This window comes from Xenia sp. Carnegie-2017, unplaced genomic scaffold (assembly GCF_021976095.1).
Source record: "Xenia sp. Carnegie-2017 unplaced genomic scaffold, XeniaSp_v1 HiC_scaffold_22, whole genome shotgun sequence".
NCBI lineage: Eukaryota > Metazoa > Cnidaria > Anthozoa > Malacalcyonacea > Xeniidae > Xenia > Xenia sp. Carnegie-2017.
The window spans coordinates 2,207,486-2,233,052 of NW_025813485.1; the positions used below are offsets into that span (position 1 = coordinate 2,207,486).

General features: G+C 32.6%; 3 protein-coding genes across 6 annotated transcripts; 2 read left to right on the forward strand and 1 right to left on the reverse strand.

Annotated features, from left to right (window-relative positions):
- Positions 1 to 278: 278 nt before the first annotated feature.
- On the forward strand, positions 279 to 4,686 carry LOC124447256. Its single transcript, XM_046998152.1, has 4 exons — positions 279 to 353; positions 872 to 1,073; positions 1,144 to 1,175; positions 2,095 to 4,686. The coding sequence occupies exons 2-4, from the start codon at positions 974 to 976 to the stop codon at positions 4,561 to 4,563; spliced, it is 2,601 nt and encodes an 866-aa protein (XP_046854108.1). The 5' UTR covers positions 279 to 353; positions 872 to 973; the 3' UTR covers positions 4,564 to 4,686.
- On the reverse strand, positions 4,452 to 22,465 carry LOC124447251 (oral-facial-digital syndrome 1 protein homolog). 4 transcript variants are annotated; one of them, XR_006948670.1, is made up of 27 exons: positions 22,308 to 22,465; positions 21,415 to 21,630; positions 21,257 to 21,325; positions 21,157 to 21,184; positions 20,617 to 20,724; positions 19,872 to 20,014; positions 19,558 to 19,647; positions 19,077 to 19,160; positions 17,662 to 17,768; positions 12,754 to 12,873; positions 12,430 to 12,503; positions 11,101 to 11,192; positions 10,821 to 10,898; positions 10,656 to 10,723; positions 10,541 to 10,584; positions 9,886 to 9,944; positions 9,494 to 9,598; positions 8,851 to 8,962; positions 8,585 to 8,630; positions 8,283 to 8,502; positions 7,027 to 7,195; positions 6,357 to 6,513; positions 5,571 to 6,175; positions 5,247 to 5,385; positions 5,114 to 5,161; positions 4,827 to 4,879; positions 4,452 to 4,741 (listed from the first exon to the last, which is right to left on the reverse strand). XR_006948670.1 is itself a non-coding variant. In XM_046998145.1 (22 exons), the coding sequence occupies exons 1-22, from the start codon at positions 22,389 to 22,391 to the stop codon at positions 6,449 to 6,451; spliced, it is 2,181 nt and encodes a 726-aa protein (XP_046854101.1). In that variant the 5' UTR covers positions 22,392 to 22,457; the 3' UTR covers positions 6,317 to 6,448. The 4 variants fall into 4 exon arrangements, 1 of the variants encoding a protein (XP_046854101.1); XR_006948671.1 differs by having other exon boundaries at positions 5,571 to 6,131; positions 6,358 to 6,513; positions 22,308 to 22,457; XM_046998145.1 differs by lacking the exons at positions 4,452 to 4,741; positions 4,827 to 4,879; positions 5,114 to 5,161; positions 5,247 to 5,385; positions 5,571 to 6,175 and having other exon boundaries at positions 6,317 to 6,513; positions 22,308 to 22,457.
- On the forward strand, positions 14,401 to 17,447 carry LOC124447255 (transgelin-2-like). Its single transcript, XM_046998151.1, has 6 exons — positions 14,401 to 14,635; positions 15,579 to 15,700; positions 16,425 to 16,491; positions 16,566 to 16,670; positions 16,990 to 17,022; positions 17,096 to 17,447. Exons 1-6 carry the CDS (start codon positions 14,585 to 14,587, stop codon positions 17,282 to 17,284), a joined length of 567 nt encoding a protein of 188 aa, XP_046854107.1. The 5' UTR covers positions 14,401 to 14,584; the 3' UTR covers positions 17,285 to 17,447.
- Positions 22,466 to 25,567: the final 3,102 nt, after the last annotated feature.

Below are 25,567 nucleotides of genomic sequence, written 5' to 3' on the forward strand. Positions count from 1 at the left end.
ACTCAAGTGAAAATGAAGTTGGCCATGTCATAAATTCTTGACGTCAATAACGTAACAATAATCATGAAAATATACACAGAGTTTTACAATGATGTATTGTCGATTTGATGGCCTGTGGCGAACTATTGAGAAACAAGCGTACGTGGGAATACATTATAAATGAGCAAAGTATTAAATACCTGCTATGGTTTACATTCCTAAATTTTCTTAATGACAAAACTCCAAAGAATAGGTCAGAAGGGTAAATTCTGAAGGATATAAGTAGAGATTACCAACTTTCAATCACGTCAAGGTCAATTTTCAAGGGAAACAGACTTGAAACACGCAACAATGCCATGACAACAACGTAACAGGTAAGCTTTCCTTTCGGTAGTTCTATTCTGTTTTATTACCTCTGTTTCTCGTTCTCATCTGATCTGCGTAGAAACTATTGAAACATAAACTTATTGCTTTTCACGTACGCTAATGCTACAGAGCAGAGGCTATTACACAAAATGACCTAACATGACAACTTTATCGCTCATTGCGCACATATTTTGAGACGACACAAATTAGTTGAATATTGAATAATTGCTTCATTGAATATCAAAGGTGAAGTTGAGCGGCCAAACATTAGTATACTGCTGAAATTTGCGATTCAGTTTGTAGGGGTTAGGTTGCATAGAAGAAAGTTCTTTATTCTTCGTAGTCAGTTTAGTTAAAATTCATAATATGTATTCCTGGAATTTAGATGGACAGAAATAAAGACATACGATAACGCGCACTTCTACATTGTCTGATTGATAATCACAATTTCACAAAAGCTGTTTTAGCTACTTTTACTGGATGATTGGAGTAGGGATGCTTAGCCAGTTTTTGTCCGTTTTTGTAGGTTAGGTTGCCAATAAGAAATTGACGACTTGATCCAAGGATTCTTTGAAAAGCACACAGTGAACGTATACAACTGAGTGATTTGATTCAAGGAAGAGAGAAGATGCCTGAAAACGGGAAAGTTGGCAATATTGCTCTAGAGACGAAGAATTCAAACGTCATTATTGGAGATGGAAATATGATAAACATCTTCAAACAAAGAGGTATCGCCACTAGCACCAATAGCATTTTTACGCTGACAATTTGATGATCGGTGCTTTTTTCCTACTTTAGATAATGCAAGCGAAGATGAAATTACTATGCAGGTATCCATAGCCAAGGATAGGTTGAAGTCACCGCATAATAGACATAAACGAAATGATGGAATTTCTCATCCAGACAAAATGACCTCACTGAAGCATAAAAATGGCTGTTTAGTTTCATTTTGCTACGAAATTGGTTACGTTTAATTTAGAAAATTAAAAATTATTTTCATTTCAAGCATTTTCGATTTCATCAACTCCAACTGCGCTAAAAACTTACGTGCCTTCATTCAAACTAAGTAAAATGGCATCTTACGTATTTATCATACACTATACAGTAAACCACTGCAGTAACTAAGTAAAATGGCATCTTACGTATTTATCATACACTATACAGTAAACCACTGCAGTAACTAAGTAAAATGGCATCTTACGTATTTATCATACACTATACAGTAAACCACTGCAGTAAAATCCATTACCAGCTGACAATTTTATGTAGTACAATATGAAACATACTCCAAATAAGTTCATGTTTAACTCACTATTTGAGAGAAAAACAAGAAAATTTTATTTTATCAGTAATGATTCGAAATATTACTGTTAAAATAAAAATTGTCTTTGTTTTTCAATGGCGTAGCAGCACAGCTGGGGACCTGTGGTAAAAATAATACAAGGGGCCCCCCTTTCGATAACCATATTAAAATCTAATACAACTGCCACATTTGGTATGATTTTGCTGTCTAGACTTAAAATTTAAATCTTTTGTTCATAAGTTCATGATGTGCAATTTTTCTTGTTTTAATTCACAGTAGAACGATAATCTTCTAATCAAACACGTGCCCGTGGGTTCGCCGACCCTGAGCCCATAGTAGTTACGTCACTGGGTTTTTTCCCTCGAATATTGAGTTAAACATAAACTTTTTATTTGGAGTATGTTCCACTGCAGTAAACTAACTGCTTTCTCCACTCGATTGTTAAGATTTTGCCTGAATTATCAACCCTGCCTGGTCGACCTTTTCATAAGTGCCAAGAGAGAATTCAGGATATTGACAAAATGTGGTCGCTCTTTGAAGAAATGGAAGCTGAAAATGATAAATGTTTGACACTTATTTATTTAACGGGACCACCTGGTGCGGGCAAGACGCAATTGGCAAGACAGTTTGGACGCAAATTTTTAGATTATAATCCTCTAAACAATTATTTCCCGGTAGTGATGACAATCAATGTTCAATCAATAAGATCTTTAATAATATCAATAAAAGACCTTCTCGTTAATTTGCAACAACCGAATATAGAAATTATCACTTCGAGCAGTGAACAAGTTAAAGTTGCACAATTATACATGGAGGAGTTAAGAAAGATTTTACTTCAATATCCTGGAAAATGGCTTATGATCCTAGATAACATGTTTTCAAGCGAAAGTTTCAATGAGATATTACCTTTGCCAGGTTGGGAAGATTGGGGAAACGGCAAAATCATTATAACAACACAAAATAGCGATATAGCTTCAACATGCTATGAATTCGCTCGAGTTTTCAACCTCAATAAGGGACTAAAGGAAGAGGATGCTGTGGATCTTTTACAAAAAGTCAGTGGGGTGAAAGTTGACGAATCTGCTTTATGTTTAGCAAAAGATCTGGAATATTTTCCATTATCATTGGCATGCGTAGCCACCTATGTAAAGGAAATGATATCAGATCGTCCATCGTATAATTTTTCTTGGAAAAACTTTGTTCAATATTACAATGAAAATAAAGGAAAGCTCACGTACCGATCGTTCACAGAAAACAATGTTTATCCACTATCAATGATGTTTAGTGCTGAATTAGCAACAAAACGTCTCGCCAATCACAGCAAAGTTCTCTACAACACCTTTTTATTTCTTTCGTACTGCACAATTAATCCCATACCCTTAGTGATTATCTCAAAATTTGTTCTAGTCACCATCAAAAGCGATTTATTATTGGACGAAATCAAAGCTGAAATTTCTCGCTGCTCCTTGTTATCTGATGCCCACTCTTCGCCTGAAAATGTAGAAAGCATCAAGTTCCATCAAGTAATGAGCAATGCTTTTGCTTGTTTCAGAGAAGAACGAATCGCAACGGAAAGTATAAGTCTAAATGAGCAAAGAAAAGAATACGTTTTCTTATTGAAGTCCTTATTCGAAACTCTTAATGAAGCAATTCCAGATTACGACCAAAATAGCGTTGCTCTTAAAATCTTAATAAGCCCCCATTTAAAGAAGATTGTGAAGTATGGTGAAAGTCAAGGATGCACGAATTCCTTTGAATACTCTGTTATTATAACTTTCCTCGCTGATTCTCTTTATCATGTTTCGGGTGTTACTGAATCTGAACGTCTATTATACTCAGAAAATGCGTATGAGATTGCACAAAGTCTTCCTGAAGCAATGAACAGTATCGGGTATTGCAATGTACTGAAAACTCTCGGATTCTATTACCGAGAAGCAGGTCATTTGGACAAAGCCGTGACAGTGTTGAACGAAGGAATCATCTTAGCATTTAAGCAAGGACCTGACGAATGGATTGCATTGAAATCTTCGTTGATGAATATCTTGTCGTGGACGTACAAGCTGCAAAGCAAATACGACCTTGCCGAGGATACAATGAAGCAGTCGATCGTCTTGGCAAAGAAAGCATTTGGCGAAGAACATGCAGAGATAGTCAAGAGACTTTGTAATCTTGCAATTATCTATCGGGAGATGCAAGATATATCTCAGGCAAAGAGAACAGCTGACGAAGCGCTGCGGATGGCGGAAAATTCAATCAAGGACGAATGGAACTTGACGAAGGCACAAGCAGCTAATTACTCAGCAAAAATCTATCTTCGTTACGCTGAAATGACTAAAGATGACAGCCAAAAAAATGAGCTCCTTCTGGATTCTCTAAAGTTACATGATAAAGCCTTAAAAATCTACGAGAAAGTCTTGGGCGAGAAACATATTTATATAGCTGGAGTGTGCATGACTTATGGAAATGCTTATAAAGAGTTTGGAAACTGCAGTTTAGCACTTAATAATGTCCAGCGAGCGGAGGACATTTTTCGAGATGTTAAGAATATTAACTTAGGGGCAGCTTTACGTTACAAAACAGAAGTCCTTCTTACCCTTGGTAAAATCAACGAAGCTGAAACAGCCATAAAGGAAAGTATTGAAATTGATAATTGTGCCCATGCAAGATTCCTTTTGTCTGACGTGCTCCTTCATCAGAAAAGATACCAAGAGTGCAGAGATAAAGTTGACGAAGTTCTTCAACGCTGGAAATCTGGTGTTTTACCTCCAACTCATTTTTGGGTTCAGAATGCTGAGAAGATAAAGAAACAGTGCGATCGCGGTTTATTTATACATAAAATAACAAGAGTTCTGCCGTTTATTGCAGTTTTCTTGCTGCCAATCTTTCTAAGTATTCTATATTTACTGTTGCTGTAAATTAGTATTATTACTTTCAGTCCTAGAACAAGTTTTCAAATGAAAACAAACATAAAATTTAGCAAGAAAGTAAAAACTATATTAACCAATGAATTTACCATAATAAAATAATCAAACATTTTACATCACAATGGTTTCTCATCACCAGTTGAAATCTTCATCTGATACTTTCTCCATGCTTGAATGATAAAAAATGCACGTGGTGTAAAAATGTCATTTGCTGAATCACTACGTTGAAAAGAAAAACTTTACGTTTATCGTACCTAATTTCCTCATCCTGACCAATTGAGATTTGATTATCGCCATCGCTATTGATCTAAAAGCAATATCTTTAATTGAATGTAGGTTCACTTTGTTGAACAGTTGATTTTACTCAATGTTATTATAACTTCTAATACAATCGTTAGATTATTCATAAATGATAGCTGCTACACTGATTGGTACAAACTTTAATCCAACTAACATACAACAAGAATTAACCAAAAAACAGCTGCAAAACAATGCCTCTATCTAGCCACACTAGTATTTTGAAGGTAAAGCAACAAATTACATTTTCAACGTCTGGAACATCCATTTCGCCAGTCTTTTCTTCTGAAATCTTGAAATGATATTAATATTAAAAGAAAAGGTTATTTTATCTTTATAATGTACAAATTCATTCAAATTTCCAGATTTCTTCATACTTCAATTTTTCGACGTTGTTTAATCATTTCCATGTACTTGGAAATCATAGGATCGATTGAATGCTCCTCACAAATCTCGTTTTTTCTTTTGTCATTGTTGCTTTGCTCCGAAATATTACTTACTGAAGAATTTTGAGATCTAAATGACAAAAATATCAAATTATAAAAAAAAGTAATAGGGTACAATGATTGAATATAAATTGAACTAAAGTTTTTCGCCATTTAATTTTAAGTTCTTTTTTAAACGTTTTATGTATGAACATCTGCTCCATGAAAATCACTACAATGATTGCTTCACTTTAAAATCCTAATAGTAAATATTACCTAGAATGATGGAAATCCACTTTTTCTTTAAAAGTCTTCACACCTTCATCACTATCATTGTCACAACTTGCATGACGTCCAACATTTTCTGCGTATGATGTTATTTTACAATTTTCATTCAAATTTTCTTCAAAACCTTTTTGCCTGGTAACTAAAGCAGTCGATACGCCTTGTAAATCCATACTTTGTGGAGTAAAAATCCCTTTTTTCTCTTTATCAATATTAACAAGGTCACTTTCCCCTTCATCCATTTCGTTTTTCACATTTTTCACATTGTTTGATAGATCATTCAAAGATATTTTATCATATGTATTTTGAAAGTTGTAGTCGTGAGATACATGTCCATCCATTAAAGATTGTTCAGGAAGATGGTTTTCAGAAAATTTGGGAACAAAATTGGCATCACTGAATGTTTGTTGCACTCGGGTTTCATCTTTCTCTACTGGATAAGTATCTTTCGCCAGTTCTAACCTATCATTTTCTCCATCCAGTTTGTTTTCTTTAACAGAATGATCCAACTCAATAGGATTGTCCGCCTTTAATATAGTGCCGTGTTCATTTCTTGAGGAAGACAAACACTCACGATCAACCATTGGACCAGACTCACGATTTATGAATTAATGCTTTTTGAGTGTAATTGATAGGTTCACTGTTAAGACCTTTTAATTACAAAACGTTCAAAACCTTTGAGTTTGCTGACATTGCAAAAAACACGTTTTTAGTTTCTAATAATACGATCGTTTAACTTGAAGAAAGAAAAGATTTTTAAAATTTCGTTTTAACTTACATGTTGACGTCAGACTTCAGAGAGACATTCTCAAAATCATTTTCATCTGATTGTTGACTGCGGTTACCAAAATTTTCATAGTTCAAAGCAGTTATTTTGAGACCTCTTTCTTTTCATTGACTGTCTCGATAACGGAACGATGTTTTTTTCTTTTCTCTAATAAAAAATGTTGCATCATGTAAATAACAATATGAAATAATAAAAAATGTTGCATAAAGTAAATAACAATATGAAATAAATTTGAGTGTACACATCGTGGAAAATATTTCGAAAAATACTTCAGATATTCTGATATATAGTAACACCTGAAACATGATAAAGACAATCAGCGAGGAAAGTGAGAATAACAGAATATTCAAGGGAATTCGACCATAGTTGATTTCATTATAAATTTAAAATAAATAAAAGGAAATACAAAACACAAATGTGTCCAGCGAAGTAAACTGTCCAATAATGTTATTACTAATGTTTAATCTTTTCTGTTTTCAGCCTTCCTCAAAATTGAAGAATCGGTTACCGTAACTTCATTCAACTTCTTTATAAAATCGTACATTATGTCATTTACAAAATCGTACAAATACGTGACCATCATATGAAAAAGGCAATTAATACATTCTGATATCTCTTTCGCTTTGAGTAAACTTACCTATAAAAAACAATATATTATACCTGATGAGTTCATGTCGTCTAATTCAACGTTGACTTCATGAGGAGGAGAATGAAAACTTGCGAGACTGAGAAATGTTGACGAATTAGGACGAGTTTTTTGGGAGTATTGAGAATGAAGAGACAGCATAGTCATACGGCTTTGAAAATCTTTGTATGACGCATCGAGTGCCTAAATTTACGATACAGTTTTATAAATTAACAATCATATCAATTATTTGAGGCTCTTGCCAAGCTTTAAACTAGCAGAAGAATTATTTTCAGTATATATATATATATATATATGGTAAGATATTTGCAAGACGGAAAGCAAATCTTAAACATAAATGACATCCCAACATATGCTTAATAGATAGCTATAATAAAAATTTTCAAGAACAATGGAAACATGTCATTGACAGGATTCGAGTGCTTTAGTGCAATTCACTTTACTTTTCTCTTTCTCTGTAAAAATAGACTGTTGGGGTACTTATTTTCGTATATCTTACGTGATATTATAGTTTTACGACATTCTTCTGCCCTGGAACTTGTTCATCACCCTACTACTACAACTGTCTTCTAGTTTTAAGGTCATCAAACAAATTAGGTACCTTTCTTACATAACTATCCCAAACACCAACAACCAAATATCTAATTCACATCTAAATTGAAAAACTACGGCATGTTTCCTGTCCCTGCGGTAACTCGCACAAACATTGAATTCTCTACTTCAGTTTAACGTAAACTCAATTTCACTCGTTCTCCGTATCATTCAATTTTCATAGCATCATTTCCCTGAATTACAATCTCTCCTTAATATAGTGCTTACTTTATACAACTTTCAAATTATGTTCTAGCTACGAAAACATGCCCAGCTTAAAATTATTAAGAAACTGTCAAACCATAAACACATCTCTTCTTTTTAAGGATAAAGTTGCCAGATTTGCCAGATCTATTGTTGTTTACTTATGCTCGTCCACGTCGTATGAGGTTAACAAGCCATTTAAAAATATTAGAACACTTGAGAATCCACCTGGCAGACCACGTCTCAAACTGATGATTTCAATGATTTTCCAATTCGCCTCTCTTGCCATGACACTTATTATGTAATTTAGTATTTGAAAATGGAAAAATCATATGTTGGGTTGTCATATTTTTATAAAAGATTATACAATATTCTATTTGCTTCACAATCATCATCAGCGTGATCATCACGATCCCCCCCCCGGTTTAAAATTTAAAACCACGAGTATCTATGTTTAACTTTATTAAAAACATACCTCAGCCTCTCTTTCAAACTTTTCAAAAGTTTTCTTATCCTCGATCACACTCGAAAGGCTTTTTTCGTCCATAGTCGAGCTCTCTTCATTCGTTGGTTTTTCAGCAATCACTTTCGTTTGCCACTCTCGTTTTTGTAATAAATTTACGAATTTACTTTCGTCAAAATGTGCGTTTTTAACTGCAGAAATATATCCACTTGTTCCCATAAGGTTAGATCTGCTATTTTTTGCATTACAATAATCAAATAGTAAATAGCATAGAACAACAAAATATAAATTCATACACAATAACATAAACTTACAAATGAACATTCCTTGTATCCTCATGACAAACTTCTAAACTAAGCACTGAAAAAAAAAGAAACAAAAATTTATGTTTTAACAGTCGGAGTTTTTCCCTCAAAATATTTTTGAGGCATGCTCATGTATATAACTTTAAGCACGTGAATCAGTTACATCGTCATATAAAATGCTAGAACAAATGATTGGAGCTCACACGCACATGCGCACAAACGGGAGGAGCACACAACGATACCTTAAAATGTAAATTTTTGTAATGTAAACGTACGTCTTTCAGTTTGTTCTTGCATCATTTTTAAATTTTCAATTTCAGTCTCCAGTACATGTTGCGTGTTCACCTGATCTTCGCATATTTTTTGAAAATGCCTTGTTCGTTCAGACTAAAATGCAAATATTGATGACAAACAACCTTAGTAAACATATGCACTTTACAGTTAGGCAAATTTCAAATCATGGTTGCAAAATTCTGGTAAAAGTCCCGGGAAATTTTGAACTGTGAGTGACAACAATGGTATGAAATAACACAACAATAATTATCTGTAAATTCTACAAAGACAAACGAAAAACAACAACAATAAAACGCATGCGCTACTTGGTCTACAGCTGAGTTTGCATTATAGATCCTGCAATACGATCTGAACTCAATAAAATAAACCAGTCAAAAAGAATTTGCAAAGTAATCATCAATACACGTTACAGGAAAAGTTAAATAATTTTTCATTGTTATTTTATTATAGAAATAAAAGAGAATTCTGTGTTTGCATGCACTGGCATATGCAAACCTGTGCAAACACAGTAAAAAACTTTTATTTCTCAAGCTTGGAATAAAATTTTCCCATTATACTTAATAGCATGATTTTATTGAAATCATTGCTATATAGCTATCATTAATTAGCTAACATTAAAAATACCTGAAATTTCAATTGTAACTGCAACGATTTCTTTTCTTCAAAAAATGTTTTCTCGTTTTTGAAACACTTATCCCTCATTTCTGCCAGTTCCTTTCTCAATTTTGTCTGCAATATAGTTAGTTAATCGTAGGAGAGAATGAATGACATAGAATATATTATTCCACTCTAGAAGGGAACAGAGGCGTAACTAGAACGTTAATTGGGGGGGGTGTATATTCATATATTCAGTTGTGCCCTACTGATTTCTTTTGAAATTCAAATCACTTTCAAAAGAAATCAGTAGGGCACGACGGAATAGTATGAATATGCACCCCAATTAACGTTCTAGTTACGCCTCAGGAAGGGAAGGACAATGATAAATTCGATTAACACGTTCGAGAAAAGTCACTAACAATTTCCTTTGATGGCTTGCTTTTTCTTTCTGACATTTCCTTCATCAATTGCTGGTGCCCTATAAATAAATAAATAAGTTTTGACAAACATTTCTTACCGTTCTAACGAAGATATTACGAGATTTACACACTGATTTTCACCATGTTGCGTAAAAAGCTTTCAAAAGTTTATTTAAGACAAAAAGACGGAAAAGGAAAGTTCCTCTCTGTTATATACATTTTGGGTTGTTTGTTCAGTTATAGATACACAGAATGACATCAAATGTAGTGTAGAGTGAAATGGCTACCAGCCTGGACAGACAACGACAAATGCAATCTATTTGTTCTGATAATTAGGACAGAAAACTAAAAAAGTTTGTTGAAAAAAAACATTAAATATACTTGATTTTTTTGCATTGAAACTCTTCCACTTTTTGAGCTAAATCATCTTAAAGGTTATCTTTGGTCTAATCCAGGAATGAATTTCATCTTAGTCAAATCTTTACAATTAGTTCTTGTCCATTTATTGAAGGCACAGGTAATATATGTGACGTCATTCTGTGCGTCTGTCATCTTATAGTTCTGGACCAATTAAATTGCTTAATTTTTCAATGTTACAAAAAACTATTACAATCATATGACAATACAATAACGTTGGACACAATAGAAAACCAACTTCTTTCCTGTTCCTTGCAAAGTAAATTGCTTTCCACTAAACGTCTACACGAAGTGAAATACAAACGTTATTTGCATGGGCTGTGCATAGTAGTTTTCACAAATCGAAAGCTTACTGTGTTAAATACTCTATGTCTTTGGCCAACACAATTTCATTTTTCTTCAAAGTCTGATAATCATTCATCTGGAAGAAATTGCACCAGTTCAGTTAGTTTTACAGCACATGAAATATGTTCATCAATAGTGAGTATCGGTATGTTACAAAGAAAGCACTTGCCCACCTCCAAAATTTTATGCTCCAGAATCATATTTTGCTTTTTGAAATCTTCTGTTGATAATTTTGATGCTTCTAACAATGACTAAAATATTAAAAGTTACAGTTAGAAGTAATGAACTACAAAATATGCAGTCAGAAAATAAATGTAATTTAATACAAACATAGAAATGAAAAAACATCTTATTTTCTGTGATATTAAAACGACCATGTAAAACATAAAACTTTAAACAGGTGATGAAAAACAATGAATAGTTTCTATGATTTGAAGATAAAACGAAAAAAACCTTTAGTTGAGCACATTCTTCTTTTGCTGCAGAAAGTTCACTCTGACACTTTAGTTGTTCTTCTTTTTCTTGGCTTAGATTACATTTTTCGCCTACATCCCATAATATTCAACGAAATAACAATTCATGCTAATTATTTAAATATAATACATGCATAATCTTGAAAGTGATGAGATCAACAATAAAATATCACATAATTATAAAATTAACAATCAACACATTAAAAAATAAAATGATCACCAACAGTTATGGTACGAAATACACAAATTTTTTAGGTTATGCAAAATACTGAGAAAAACGCTCAGATAAAAAAATCTCAATTTCTGATGAAGAATATTTCATAAGTTGATTGATCTCGGAAAAAACCAACAATTTTGCCAATTCCATAGTATAAAATGCCAAAGGACATAATTTAACTATGCTTTTCAATGTCGCACATGAAAACATGTAAACCATCAATAAAAACCTGAAACTTTTAAGTGCCAGGAATTTTTGTATACACGATACTTTGATTTATAAAGTTTAATTTGATAGCAACATGTAAACACTGAGACACTGAGTATATTTGCTTCATTGAGGAAATATTAAATGTAACACCGTAATACAGTTACCAAAAATTTATTTTGAGATCAATGAGGTTGATCGAGAAGTTGATGATTCAAATCAAACGACAGAAAACTTCAGTGATGTGTGAACGAAAGATTTTTGCCATGATTAAACAAGAAAATAATGGGAAAGATTAAAAGTGAAGTAGCAAAAAAAAGGTTTTCATTGCAAAACTTGTCCTATATAAGAGCATGGATCAGATATTTATTTAGTGTAACGTTTTCGTATATCCTACTAAACTTCATCTAAGTCCATTCGAACACCATTTTATCAATCATCGCACAACATTATCATCATTACAATGTAACACCCTGTAAATCACTAAGTCAGTCTCATGATGTCTTAAGTTAAAGACGAAACATTTCACTTAATAAAAAATTCTATTCATGGCTTTATTCAAAAGTTTTATTCTTTAGATTTTACATTTATGTAAAAAAAGAAACAATGCTAAGAATTGCACGAGCCAAAATTAAATAAGCGTTGCTCAGCTAAGTGTTTTAAATATTGATGACAACGACTTCGAGACACTTTAAAAGGAGATTGATGGATTAGAGAAAACAAAAACTGCGATGCACACGACTAAAATTTTTTTTTGGCTTCAGTCTCTTCGCAATACAAAACGTTAAAGAAATTCGACAGCAAACTGCGGTAGATTTCGTTCAGAGAAAAAGCAAAATAAGTTTGCCGAAGCCATTCTTTAAAAAATTGAAAAAATAGACAAACCTTTAAGACGTGACTCCCACACAGTAAGTTCCTGGTTTCGTTTCATACATTGTTTTTCTTGCTCATTTAAAAAACTAGATAAATATTAAAAAAAATAAAAGGACTTTCTATATTTATTCACGACTATTCTCTCAGAATACGGTTCCAACGGGAACTTCCTAGTTCCAGTGCATCATCTTAAAGCTAATTGAATGGATTTTCCTTAATTATTATAAACACAAATATATTAAAATAACACAGAGATTATTCTGCACAGCGGCCAGCACAAATAACACACAAAAAGAGCACCATATTTTACATGAAATTTGAGCTGCAAAAATTTACCTGTCTACTTTTGTCTTTACTTGCTCTGCCATTATGTTTTCCTTTTGTATAATAGCATCTTCTCTAGCTTTTATTGTTTCGTATTCATTTTTCAGTCGTTCCTCAGTATTCTTCAGAGATCTTATGAACAGAAAAACGCATCATTAGTTTCACACTTGCACAGGTAATTTATATCTCAACTCAATATTTACGAAATTTAAAAAATTAAAGTACAAAAAGAAATCACACTTATTAAACAAGAGCCTTCGCCTGGCATATCCTCTATTTGTCACAGAAAGTAAAAAAAAACCATTTAGAGGGAATCAGATGAAAATTTATTGATACTACTGCTATTACTAATCAGTATTTATGGTATAGCTCATCAACTTCTTTTCCTTTTCCCTTTATGTCGAATATTAATGATTGCATCATTTAATTTTACTGAACTTTATAGTTCAAACATAGAAATGACCTGAACCAAGTGATCTCCATGATTAATCAATGGCTGTACGTTAAAAGGACTGGGAGCTATTATTTTAATATACGTTGAATAACATGATTGGAAGATATTAATTTTTTTTTGAAAAACGTCAACTTTGAACGATATCTAAAGTCTTAAAATATAAAAATTCAAATTGTTTCATTTGGGGTCGTAAAAAATAGTCAAACAATTAATCCACGCTCTCGGCAATATTTTCATTCCAAATTTCCATATAAGGTATTACGACATCTTTGTTTTCTGTCAATACTCTGGTCTCTAGAATTTTCAAGGAGTGTCTTTTAGATAAGCAATAAAAGCTCAAGCATCCAACAAAACATAAAAATACATCTTAAACACCATATGAGGTAATGCGAAAATAAACGTATATGTGCAAAACAAGTGGAGTTTTTTAGAGGTGCCATGTTTTTGCCTACATTATAACATGATAGCCTTAATGAACAGTGAACATATCTTATTCTCACAATTAATGATCTTTATTAGGTGTCCACTGTGATCATTTGTTAAGCAGAGTTAATTTCTTTCAGTCAAGACATCATTTCTTTTCAATCAAAACGAACTTATCAAAAAATACTCGGCAGAAGTATTATTGGCGAAAACCCATTTTATCGTGCAAAAAAAGTTTAGAATGTAGCAGAGGGATAATGTTCAATTGTTCTTCACGAAGGCATGCACTGAGTTTTCTGAAAAAATATCATCGACTTTACAAAATTCTTGCTTTACATAATTCACATCAACCAAAGGAAAATGAGAATAATTATCATTAACACGACCTTGTGACAATTGTCTACGAACTTAGTGCAGACAAGTCATACAATTTGAAATATTGAGCACAACATTGTTTCACGTGTAAACGAGAATTTTTGCGGATATTTCAGATTTGTAAAAGAATGCAAATGAATTATAATACTTCAGACCAATAATCAATAGAATTTCTTAATAATGTGACCTTTTTGCCACTTATGGTCATGATCACAGACAATCGTGATAAAACACGATGATTAAAAACATACAGATTTCCTAATAATATCGCATCATTTCTAACTGAAAAACCTGTATCACCGTTGCTAACTCAAAAATTACCTACAAATAAACAGGTTTGATGACCCCCCGAACGCACTTCACTACATCACCCAAAATAATTCGAAATTTAAAACACAAAACGAAATAGGTCGTTTCAATGTAACGTTAATGTGATATCACATTAACACACGTCACACTGAAGTTATTTTGGGGCGTGGACAAAGCAAATATATTTATGTTGTTTCATACGAAGCAGTGCATTGCCTGTGTTCTGTTGCAGAGATCAAGTACTCCAAGTAAATCTTTCCAAATAAACAAAATTCAAACACGATGGCAGATAGACCAAGAGGATATGGTATGACCGCAGACTTGCAGAGAAAGGTCAGAATGTCTTATGATTAAGAATATTATTTAGTGACATGCCATTAGAGATGTTACTACAGAGCAATGTGTTGATTTGCATCTGTTAGTCGTTACGTATGGATAGGAGTAGTTCACGCAGGTCTGCAAGTACAAAAACAAGTAGTGGCCAAGTAGCCAGTTAATAACCAGGAACTGCAGTTTCTTCATAGTCAATCAAACAACATGCACGCTGTTAGAATGAAAAAATCTAAGACGAATGTAATCTTTCTCATTTTAAAATTGAAAACATAGAAATCATCACACACAAATGCAACATCTATGTAACATTTCACACACTTAACGGTTTTTATACGCGACGCAAAAGTTTCATATTCTGGGGGTCACACTTATACTAGTTGAAAATTCCTTCCCGAAATAAGAAATATTATTGCGAACGCATGGTACTGTCGTTGAAAGCGTATGTAAAAACCAGACAGTAAGTTCGTACATGTATAAATTCATATGCACAAACAGTAATTTATCCCTTACTGTTTTGCATGTCTTTGATATCCACAGGAGGTGGATGGTTTAACGTGTAAACCATATACGTCTGTTTAAATGAATGTTTCTTGAATGTACATTTTCTCAGGATGATTGCACACGATGAATAGCACCAGTAGTTTTGTAAAAACTATATTAAAAAACCTATGCTATTTTTTCTATTTCCAAGTGTATAAAAAGGAAAATTTGAAAAACAAAACTGAATACAATCAATCTATTTATTTGCTATTCTTATTAACATTGTTGAAGATATCGACAGCGTTTTTTCCTAATGGGCAAATGAAGTAGTAAAAATTTAGCCAAAACAATTTAAAACAATAGATTAATACACTTGTTGTGTCTGTGAAACGTGATACATAACTTGCATATTCTGTATAATATTGCAGACATTCAACAGTTGAAAATTGCTTCCTTTATATAGAAAATGGCGAAATACGATCCTGAACGCGAGAGAGAAGCAATCGCATTTATATCAGAAACGACAGGAAAACCTTTTGAAGGCGGTTTCCATGAAACACTCAAGGATGGAACCCTTTTATGCGAGTAAGTTTGTTAAATTTCAGTCTGCCCCCCTACCTTATTTGGTTATCAAATATATGTTGCCCCATGTCTGGAGGGTAGTCAATGAACTTTGGCTCAATTGACACGATAGCAGATTACATTTCATACTCATTTATCGATCCCGGATGTGAATGAAACTGTTTACAAAATAACGAAGGTAGTGGACGATGACATAGTGCAATAATATCAGCGCTAATTAAGAAACGTCACAGGCAGCTTAACAGCCAGTGTGTATTGAATTTAATTCACGACAATTGATTATTTTTGCATGTACAAACTGGCCAGAGGGCTGATGTATTAAGAAATGGCAAATTTTAGGCTGAAAACATAACAATTTCAAAAAATAATTATTTATGGCGATGAAAAAAGTTTTCCTTTGCATGTCCAAATTTGACCATATATGGTATAACGACATGCTCTTGTGTTGTCGATAAAATATGGTACTTTTACCTGATGTTACATATAAGCGACGCAAAGGTCAGTGAGTGCCCCGCAATTATAAATGTATATTGAAGTAAAAGTAGGGTCACTCTATTAAAGTTTTTATGTGACGAATTTCTTATAGTCCTTTTCTTGCAAATAGGAACGTTTAACTGGCTAACCACAGACCACAACGAGTAATCTAATTAAATATCCATCACCAAGTTGCACAGTGACCTAGTTGAACTATTCATTCCTGAAACTGTGATATTTGAAATATTTTTAGATTGGCAAATGCAATAAAACCAGGATCTGTCAAAAAGATTAACGAATCCAAAATGGCTTTCAAAATGGTAAACACAAATTTTGCTCAATGTAATTTATTACAAAGATTTATCAATAATGAACCATTGTCGATTTTTTACAGATGGAAAACATTGGAAACTTTCTAAAGTTTGCAGGCGAAGTAGGAGTAAACAAAGCTGATTTATTTCAGACAGTCGACTTATACGAAGCACAAAACATACCAGGGGTAACTTAAAAATGATTTACATTTTTTATGCTCCGAGGAGCAAGAACGTTATGTCCTCCACGTATGGACTAAAGGGGAAACCCTTCCGCCCAAGAAAAATCCATTGAATTTACCTCAGTACTAATAAATTTTTTAAATAGCAATAGAACTCGTTCTCTTTTTCCAACTTAAATAAGTTGCAATTTGTTTTGTTATTTTTGTCAATTAGTTGCAATTAGTAACTGTTGCAATTAGTTTGTCGGAATGGTCTTTCATGTGTTGCCACTTTTAAGAAAAATGTTCAAATCTACAGTTCAAAACTGTATCATTATGATTTCAGGTCATTGATGGTATTTTATCAGTAAAACGAAAGGTAAAGACAGGAAATATTTAAATAAACGTACAAGATAACTGAGATAATCAAACGTAATTATCTGCAATTTTAGTTGAGTGGAGGCGAATCTACACCAAATGTTCGCAATTTCAGTGAAGAACAGTTAAAAGCCGGTAAAAACATTATTGGTTTACAAATGGGTTCAAACAAAGGAGCATCTCAAAAAGGAATGACAGCACCGGGCGCAACTCGACAAATTCGTCACGAGGATAATATGGATCGCAGTCAAGAAAATATATAAATAAAATACTGTTATGTTAGTTACTGCATGCGTTATATTTAAAAAGATTTGATGAGTGTTCTAAAGACGTTTCTCACTAGCAACTGAAAAATGTCGAGATGTACTAATTGTATTTTTAATTCAACTTAAGTATTTTTAAATATATACTTTTTTTTCGTTATTATTTTCATTATCATCAAATGATACTATTTAGTGAGTCAAAATTTCTAGAAAAATCGTGCACAGGTTAGAAATGAAATTTTAACAGGTGTAAAATGCAGATAAGAGCTGCAAAGACTACACGCTGCGTAGACGACACTTATCATAGTGACGTTGATAAGTAATCACCTGCTTTTGAAATATTTTACGACTTACGAGTATATTTGTATTGTAGTTACCTTTCTTTCATTGAAATCTTGCTATTAAAAACAGCTTCGCGTTCTTTAAATGATCGCATCTCTTCCAGAAATTTTTGTCTTTCTTTGTAGGCTTCTGACTGTCGATCCTTTTAAAACAATCGTTGCAAATATAAAATAATAAGGGCGATACTAAAATGGCTGCACGTACATGTTCATTTTCATCTTCAATAAAACAGGAAATATTTGTTAATGATTGCACGAAGAGAACTTATCGGAAATTCTTTAATGGTGAAAAATGTTCCGCTTTTTTCAGAAAGAAAACTTTTTACATTAAATAGTTCAGTCGGTTACAAGTTAGAAAACGTGATATAAATAGTTTAGTTTTTTGCACTGACGGTAGTAATAAGCACAGCAAACTCATCCTGTAATACTTATACATAAATGTCCTATTTTCATAAATCAAATTATTCATTTACTTTTTGTGGATAGCCACAGCGCATGCGTAGCTAAGCAAAATGTTATACTGTAAATTTTGGTGGATGATCACGAGGTGTGTAATTCGAGTATAATTGGTCATATTTTTCATAATACCAAATTCCTTCAATAATTTGACATCATCGATCTGCCTGATATAGATGGAAGTGATATGTGTAGACGGGATGCAACGCAAAAAATATAATTTCCAATCTGCACAAAAATCGTTTCGTTCGCACCGCATAATAATCTTCTGTTTAACAGAAAATAGTCCAAATTGAATAAAAGATATCATACAAATGCAAATGGTCAAACAGAAAATTTGATACAGATCAGTGCTATGGATGGAATTCAATGTATTCAAAAAATTATAATGACATTTGCACTGCAATTCTTCGTGAATAGTGATAACAATTCGCAAAGCTTAAAGGGTATTCGCTAATTTTTTGAGTTGTCGCTTACAGAAACCTACAGAGCAATGGCCGAGGCAGTGGCTACCAACAAAAAGAGGCTTTTTCATCATCAATACGAAGAGGAACATGGTGATGATCACGTATGTGTAAGGAAAAAGGAAAACGTTTTGAATTAAACATTAATGAAAAAAACACAAAGGTTTGGTTTTGGACATGCAGTAACTGCAGCAAACACACAGTAAGCTAAGACACAAAGATTAGCAAAGTACTCTGCCGTATTACTGAGTAGAAAAAGTGGAAACTGAGTCGATTTGACAAAATCTTTCGACAGAGCTAACGAGACACTCTCATGAAATTTATGAAAGTGGTATTAAATATTTTAAATCACTGAATTTGCAGCCGTTTTTATGCTTGTCCAATGACATATAAAAATAACTAATACGTAAATCACAGTTTTGATAATGACTTTGATTGGGCAGGCAAGCTACTTGAGAGGAAGGGAAAATACAGCTGACCCCCCCCCCTTAATATTTATTTAAAAAAGATTTAAAATTCTCAATTATTTACCTCTTGTAATCGTTTCTCTCTGTCCAATATTTCTTTTTCCATTGCACACAACGCTTGATTTTTTAAAATATATTCATCTTCATACTATAAAAGGACGCAAAAATTAACAGACATCTGTAAAGCATTGAGAATTTTCTTTTTGAAATACTATCACAATGCACTCCATGTACAGTAAACTACTATACCATCAAAGGCACCGGAAAGATTTTAGTTTCAGGGGGAACTCCCCCCCTATAAAATATCACACGTAAATGGCATACTTACTTTTTTTCTACAAATATTTTTTATGTTGTACAAATAAACACCTCTTTCTCACCCCCACACCCCATTGGAGACCACTGACTATAACTACAAGTATTACCGTAACACACTAATCAAATAACGACACAATTAAAGACCACGAATCATTTAAAAAAAAAAACACACAAAGTGAATGTAAGCAAAAGCATCAGTTCACGGAATGTTATATATAGCTACGTACCTGTTTGCGAAGTTCGTTCATTTTCGTTTCATACTTTTGTCTCTCATCCATTCTCATCTTCAGTAACTCGGACGTTCGAAAAGCTTTCAACTACTCAAAATTAATGCACACTGCTGTATAGTTTCTATATTATAAGTATTTCACAAAATTGCGTTCACATATTTTTACAACAAAAAGAAGCATCATTTTGTAAAGCACGCAAATTTACGTGGTAACTAACTACAAGAATTCTTTCAAAAGTTGTTATTGATGAAGATATTTCCATTTTTTTCATATAATTTCTCAAGGTTAAAATCATTTGTAATAATTGTTACCTCTTCCTCTAACTCTTTCTGTTTTCTCGCTTCATAATTTTTTTGAATTGCCATCAAAGTATTTTCTAATCCCTGCGAGTCATTTGTTTTAAATAGTTGACGTTTTTCCTCGAATTCTTTCTCCAATTTTGACAATTTGTGCTCTATTACAAAGAACAATGAGAAACTCAAAACAAGTCATCAATGACTATTTACTATTGCTTACGTATCTCCATGTTTCCACTTGATTTTAAGAATGCAATATGAAACAAACAAGCTCATGCATGTTGTGTGTGTATGCTATATTATTGTCAAGTTTTACTTATTAGAACAATTTCAACAAAAAAATCAATAATGGTGTGGAGTCATGTTCCATATAATCAAGTTTTAAAAAAGTTTGTAATAACAGTTTCTAAATCAATAACAATATCACATAAAAAGTTTTACATGTAATAACAATTTGCAAAACAAACAACAATTTGTGAGTAGGAGGTAGTATTTATATACAATTAAGTTTAACATGTGATAAAAATTTCACCAGAACAATGCAGAACATGCATAAATGAATTATGAGTATCAAATATTGAGCTAGCTTGCAAATGTAAGTATGTATTTGATACAAAATACAATAATTGAGAAAAGTTTAATCTTCAGTGAAAACATGCAAACATTCTTAAGATAAAACAAAATGAAACATAGATTTAAAACATGTCATTTCTTACAGAGAAACATATCTTCTCTATTAATGTCATGGTAGGCACAATACCTAAGATAGATGAAACTTGACTTTCTGATGTAGTTTGAGTGCTTGAATCACATTTTACTTTACTGTGCAAATCAGCAACTTCACGTAAAAAATCCCAAAGAAATTGGCCTAAACATACAATTCATTCAAATAAGACATTTGTTCTGTATATAGATAAATTGTTTCAAGAGATCTGGAAGAAGTGAAGAGTATTAAATTTTCTCACAAAAAAAACATTACTGGGGAGGTTGCCATCTGACCAGGGTAGTGGCATAAGCTAGACAGACCACCAATGGGTGCCTATCTGAGCCTTCTCCCAGTAATTTCAAAAGATTAAAAATCTTACATCAAACAACACAAATCACACCTTTATAAGGTAACTGTCATATTATATAATGAATATTTGATACACTTCTGTTGTATACATATTCTGTATAGGATTTTCTAGGAAAATTGCATGCGTTGAGGTCAAGATCCACAAATATTTCATACAATGGCCACCACTGGTGGTTGCTGTAAGCCCAACAATACATCTACTCATAAATAACAAAGAAGATTTACCTTTTGAGCTTGATGTAAGTTGGGAATCCTAAAAAAAGTACAAAAAACAAATAATGTTTAAATTTCAGAAAAAAAGCAAAATTCAAAAACTTTACGTTACCAATGTCCGATGAAGAGGTGATTTGGCATCAATGTTTAATAAATAACATATATCATTACTTGAGAACTCCTAAAACAAAACAGAAATTACTAAGAAATTATTTATAAAACTTGCAATTATTGAATTCGAAAAAATAATCAAATAAAACATAGTTCTACCTTTTTAAAGTTTGTCCCACTTTCTGGAAGAAATGTTGACAAACTGTATTCATATCCACAGCTTTGCAAATATTGGGCAACAATATAATTGGCTGCTCTTTGAAACAATGGAAGAGAACTATTTTCATTTCCAGTTCGTACTTCAACATTTGGTTGAAAGATTGGAGTACTTGTGGTATGTTGAAGTGCTTCAATCAACTGCTTCCTTAACTGAGACTAAATATGAATGCTTAATAAGAAAATAATAAGACATGGCATCTATCAATAGATTAGCTTCAATGTAACATACACAAGTTTCCATAATTTGCTGAAAGATAAAATGAAATATTTCCCATAAAATGAGTAACATCAGCTCTCTCCAGTAGGAGTTTGATATTAATAAAAACTTTTTACATTTGTACTTAGTTTGTTATAATGAAATCGTTAACTTTTCTCTATAAATGGTTGCAAAAAACTCAAGATCTTTTTAAGCAAGAAATAGACAAAAAAAATTGTCTGCCATTATTCAATTGTTTATCAAACAATCATAAATAACAGAAGGCATGTAACATATCATAATGCAAGTATTTTATTGTTGTGTGATATGCAAGCTCCCTTGACTTTTAATAGTTAAAATATGAAATTACAAATGACCTTATTTTGTCTGAAAGGAAGACAAAAAATGATAAATTTTGGTATAAGAATCCATTTTGAATTTAATCTATGCTAATGTCTCCATGCAATACTTAAAACTTAAATTACTAAAAGTTATGAATCATTTCATCGAAACTCTAAAACGATTTGACTGTTTCACAAGCATTTGATTGTGTACCAAAGTGAAAATTAGCAAACGTTGCTATAATAAGAACTAAAGTATTCAAATAACCCGCCACAAACATTCATACAATCCTTGCCTTAAATGAATCCAAAACACCGCGATCCTTAAGATAATGAAACAATTTCCCCTTTACATCCTCAGCGTTCAAGTCAGAAGTCATTTTATCATGGTTTTCGGCAAAAAAACTTTGAAGTTTATGTGCTAGGTATTTCAAACCCTTCCAACCTCATTACCTCAATTTATTTTATACACTTATTACCATCTGTCATAATGACAAACTCACGTTGTACATGTTACCATCTATAACACTGGTCAACAAAAAGAAACTTTTTAAAAGGTGTCTGATATTTTTTGACTGATTTACTATATTTTTGCTATGCTAAATCTAGAAAGAACATTCATTTTGCCCTCGGAGGTCAAATTTTTTTGCCAATTTGAATTTAAAATTATGCGACTTTAGTTATATTTTTTTAAAACAATGTTTTCAAGATTTACATGTTTTCAAGATGTTTCAAAACAAAATGTCAGTTTTTATGATAAAATTGCAGTATTCGAAGAAAGAATCATGTACACTTCATGTACAGTACATGTAACTAAAAATGAAAACTTAATGTTTGCATTATTACGGTCTAAATTTTCGTTTTTTTTGATTGTCGCGAATGTTTTGGTGCTTGCACATCTCTTTTTAAATTCCAACAGTAGTCCGCCATCATCACCATGTCCCACTTTTCTCTTAAGTCATGGTGAAAGCGCTCTCCTTGCTCATCGCTTAAAGAGCCAGGATTTTCGGGATCAATACCAGCTTTTAATTTTTCAGTTGACAAATTGGGGAAGGTTTTACAACGAAACTGAAAACACCGTCCATCTTTATCCAAAGTTTTAGTGAATTGCCTTATCAAACCGAACTTTATGTGCAGTGGAGGAAATAAAATACGTCCCCTGTCAACTAGAGGCTTGTTTATCACATTTTTTGCTCTACAACTTGTAAGCTCTTCACGTACTGGCCATTCTTTTTTCACGTAATGATGAGTACGATCCCTACTATCCCAGAGGCATAAAAGTATGGGTATTTGGTAAATCCAGACTGGCAAGAAGTTGACCATTTTAAGTCAACGCAAATCAGCCATTTATGTTGGTCATAAGAAATTTTTTCTAGGACGTACTTAATTGCTGCATGCTGTTCTTTTAATGTTGTCGAATGTGCCAATGGCCCAGATGCAAATTGATTTCCATTGTGTAACAACACACATTTCAAAGACCTTTTGCTGCTGTCGATAAAAAGTCTCCAGTCCTCTGATTTGTATTCAGGTACGCCGAGATGTTTCAGTAGCTCTACTATGTCATTGCGATAGACTAATTCTTTTTCTTGAGCAAAATATCTTAAAAATTCCTGGTGCCTGGTACGGAAGAAACTTACCTTAACTTTACCATTTAGCATGTTCTTGTCCTTTAAACGAGATGCAAGAAGTTCGGCAGAGTCTTGGCAAATTTAAATCGCGAACAAGATTGTTTAGTTCGTTTTGGAAAACAATTTTGGCTGCTCATCATTGTCATCGGGAAAGGATGCATCATCGGTAGTGGCAATGCTTTGAGTTTCATCCTGGCTACTACTGCTTTCTTCAATACTTGTATCTTCAAATACAAGTACGGGAATTTCTTCACTATAAGGAGCTAGCTTGCAAATGTAAGTATGTATTTGATACAAAATACAATAATTGAGAAAAGTTTAATCTTCAGTGGAAAACATGCAAACATTCTTAAGATAAAACAAAATGAAACACAGATTTAAAACATGTCATTTCTTACAGAGAAACGTATCTTCTCTATTAATGTCATGGTAGGCACAATACCTAAGATAGATGAAACTTGACTTTCTGATGTAGTTTGAGTGCTGGAATCACATTTTACTTTACTGTGGAAATCAGAAACTTCACGTAAAAAATCCCAAAGAAATTGGCCTAAACATACAATTCATTCAAATAAGACATTTGTTCTGTATATAGGTAAATTGTTTCAAGAGATCTGGAAGAAGTGAAGAGTATTAAATTTTCCCACAAATCAAAAATTACTGGGGAGGTTGCCATCTGACCAGAGTCCAGTGGCATAAGCTAGACAGACCACCAATGGATGCCTATCTGAGCCTTCTCCCACTAATTTCAAAAGATTAAAAATCTTACACCAAACAACACAAATCACACCTTTATAAGGTAACTGTCATATTATATAATGAATATTTGATACACTTCTGTTGTATACATATTCAGTGTAGGATTTTCTAGGGAAATCACATGCTTTGAGGTCAAGATCCACAAATATTTCATACAATGGCCACCACTGGTGGTTGCTGTAAGCTCAACAATACATCTACTCATAAATAACAAAGAAGATTTACCTTTTGAGGTTGATGTAAGTTGGGAATCCTTAACAAAGTACAAAAAACAAATAATGTTTAAATTTCAGAAAAAAAGCAAAATTCAAAAACTTTACGTTACCAATGTCCGATGAAGAGGCGATTTGGCATCAATGTTTAATAAATAACATATATCATTACTTGAGAACTCCTAAAGCAAAGCATAAATTACTAAGAAATTATTTATAAAACTTGCAATTATTGAATTCGAAAAAATAATCAAATAAAACATAGTTCTACCTTTTTAAAGTTTGTCCCACTTTCTGGAAGAAATGTTGACAAACTGTATTCATATCCACAGCTTTGCAAATATTGGGCAACAATATAATTGGCTGCTCTTTGAAACAATGGAAGAGAACTATTTTCATTTCCAGTTTGTACTTCAACATTTGGTTGAAAAATTGGAGTACTTGTGGTATTTTGAAGTGCTTCAATCAACTGCTTCCTTAACTGAGACTAAATATGAATGCTTAATAAGAAAATAATAAGACATGGCATCTATCAATAGATTAGCTTCAATGTAACATACACAAGTTTCCATAATTTGCTGAAAGATAAAATGAAATATTTCCCACAAAATGAGAAACATCAGCTCTCTCCAGTAGGAGTTTGATATTAATAAAAACTTTTTACATTTGTACTTAGTTTGTTATAATGAAATTGTTAACTTTTTCTCTATAAATGGTTGCAAAAAACTCGGGATCTTTTTAAGCAAGAAATAGACAAAAAAAATTGTCTGCCATTATTCAATTGTTTATCAAACAATCATAAATAACAGAAGGCATGTAACATATCATAATGCAAGTATTTTATTGTTGTGTGATATGCAAGCTCCCTTGACTTTTAATAGTTAAAATATGAAATTACAAATGACCTTATTTTGTCTGAAAGGAAGACAAAAAATGATAAATTTTGGTATAAGAATC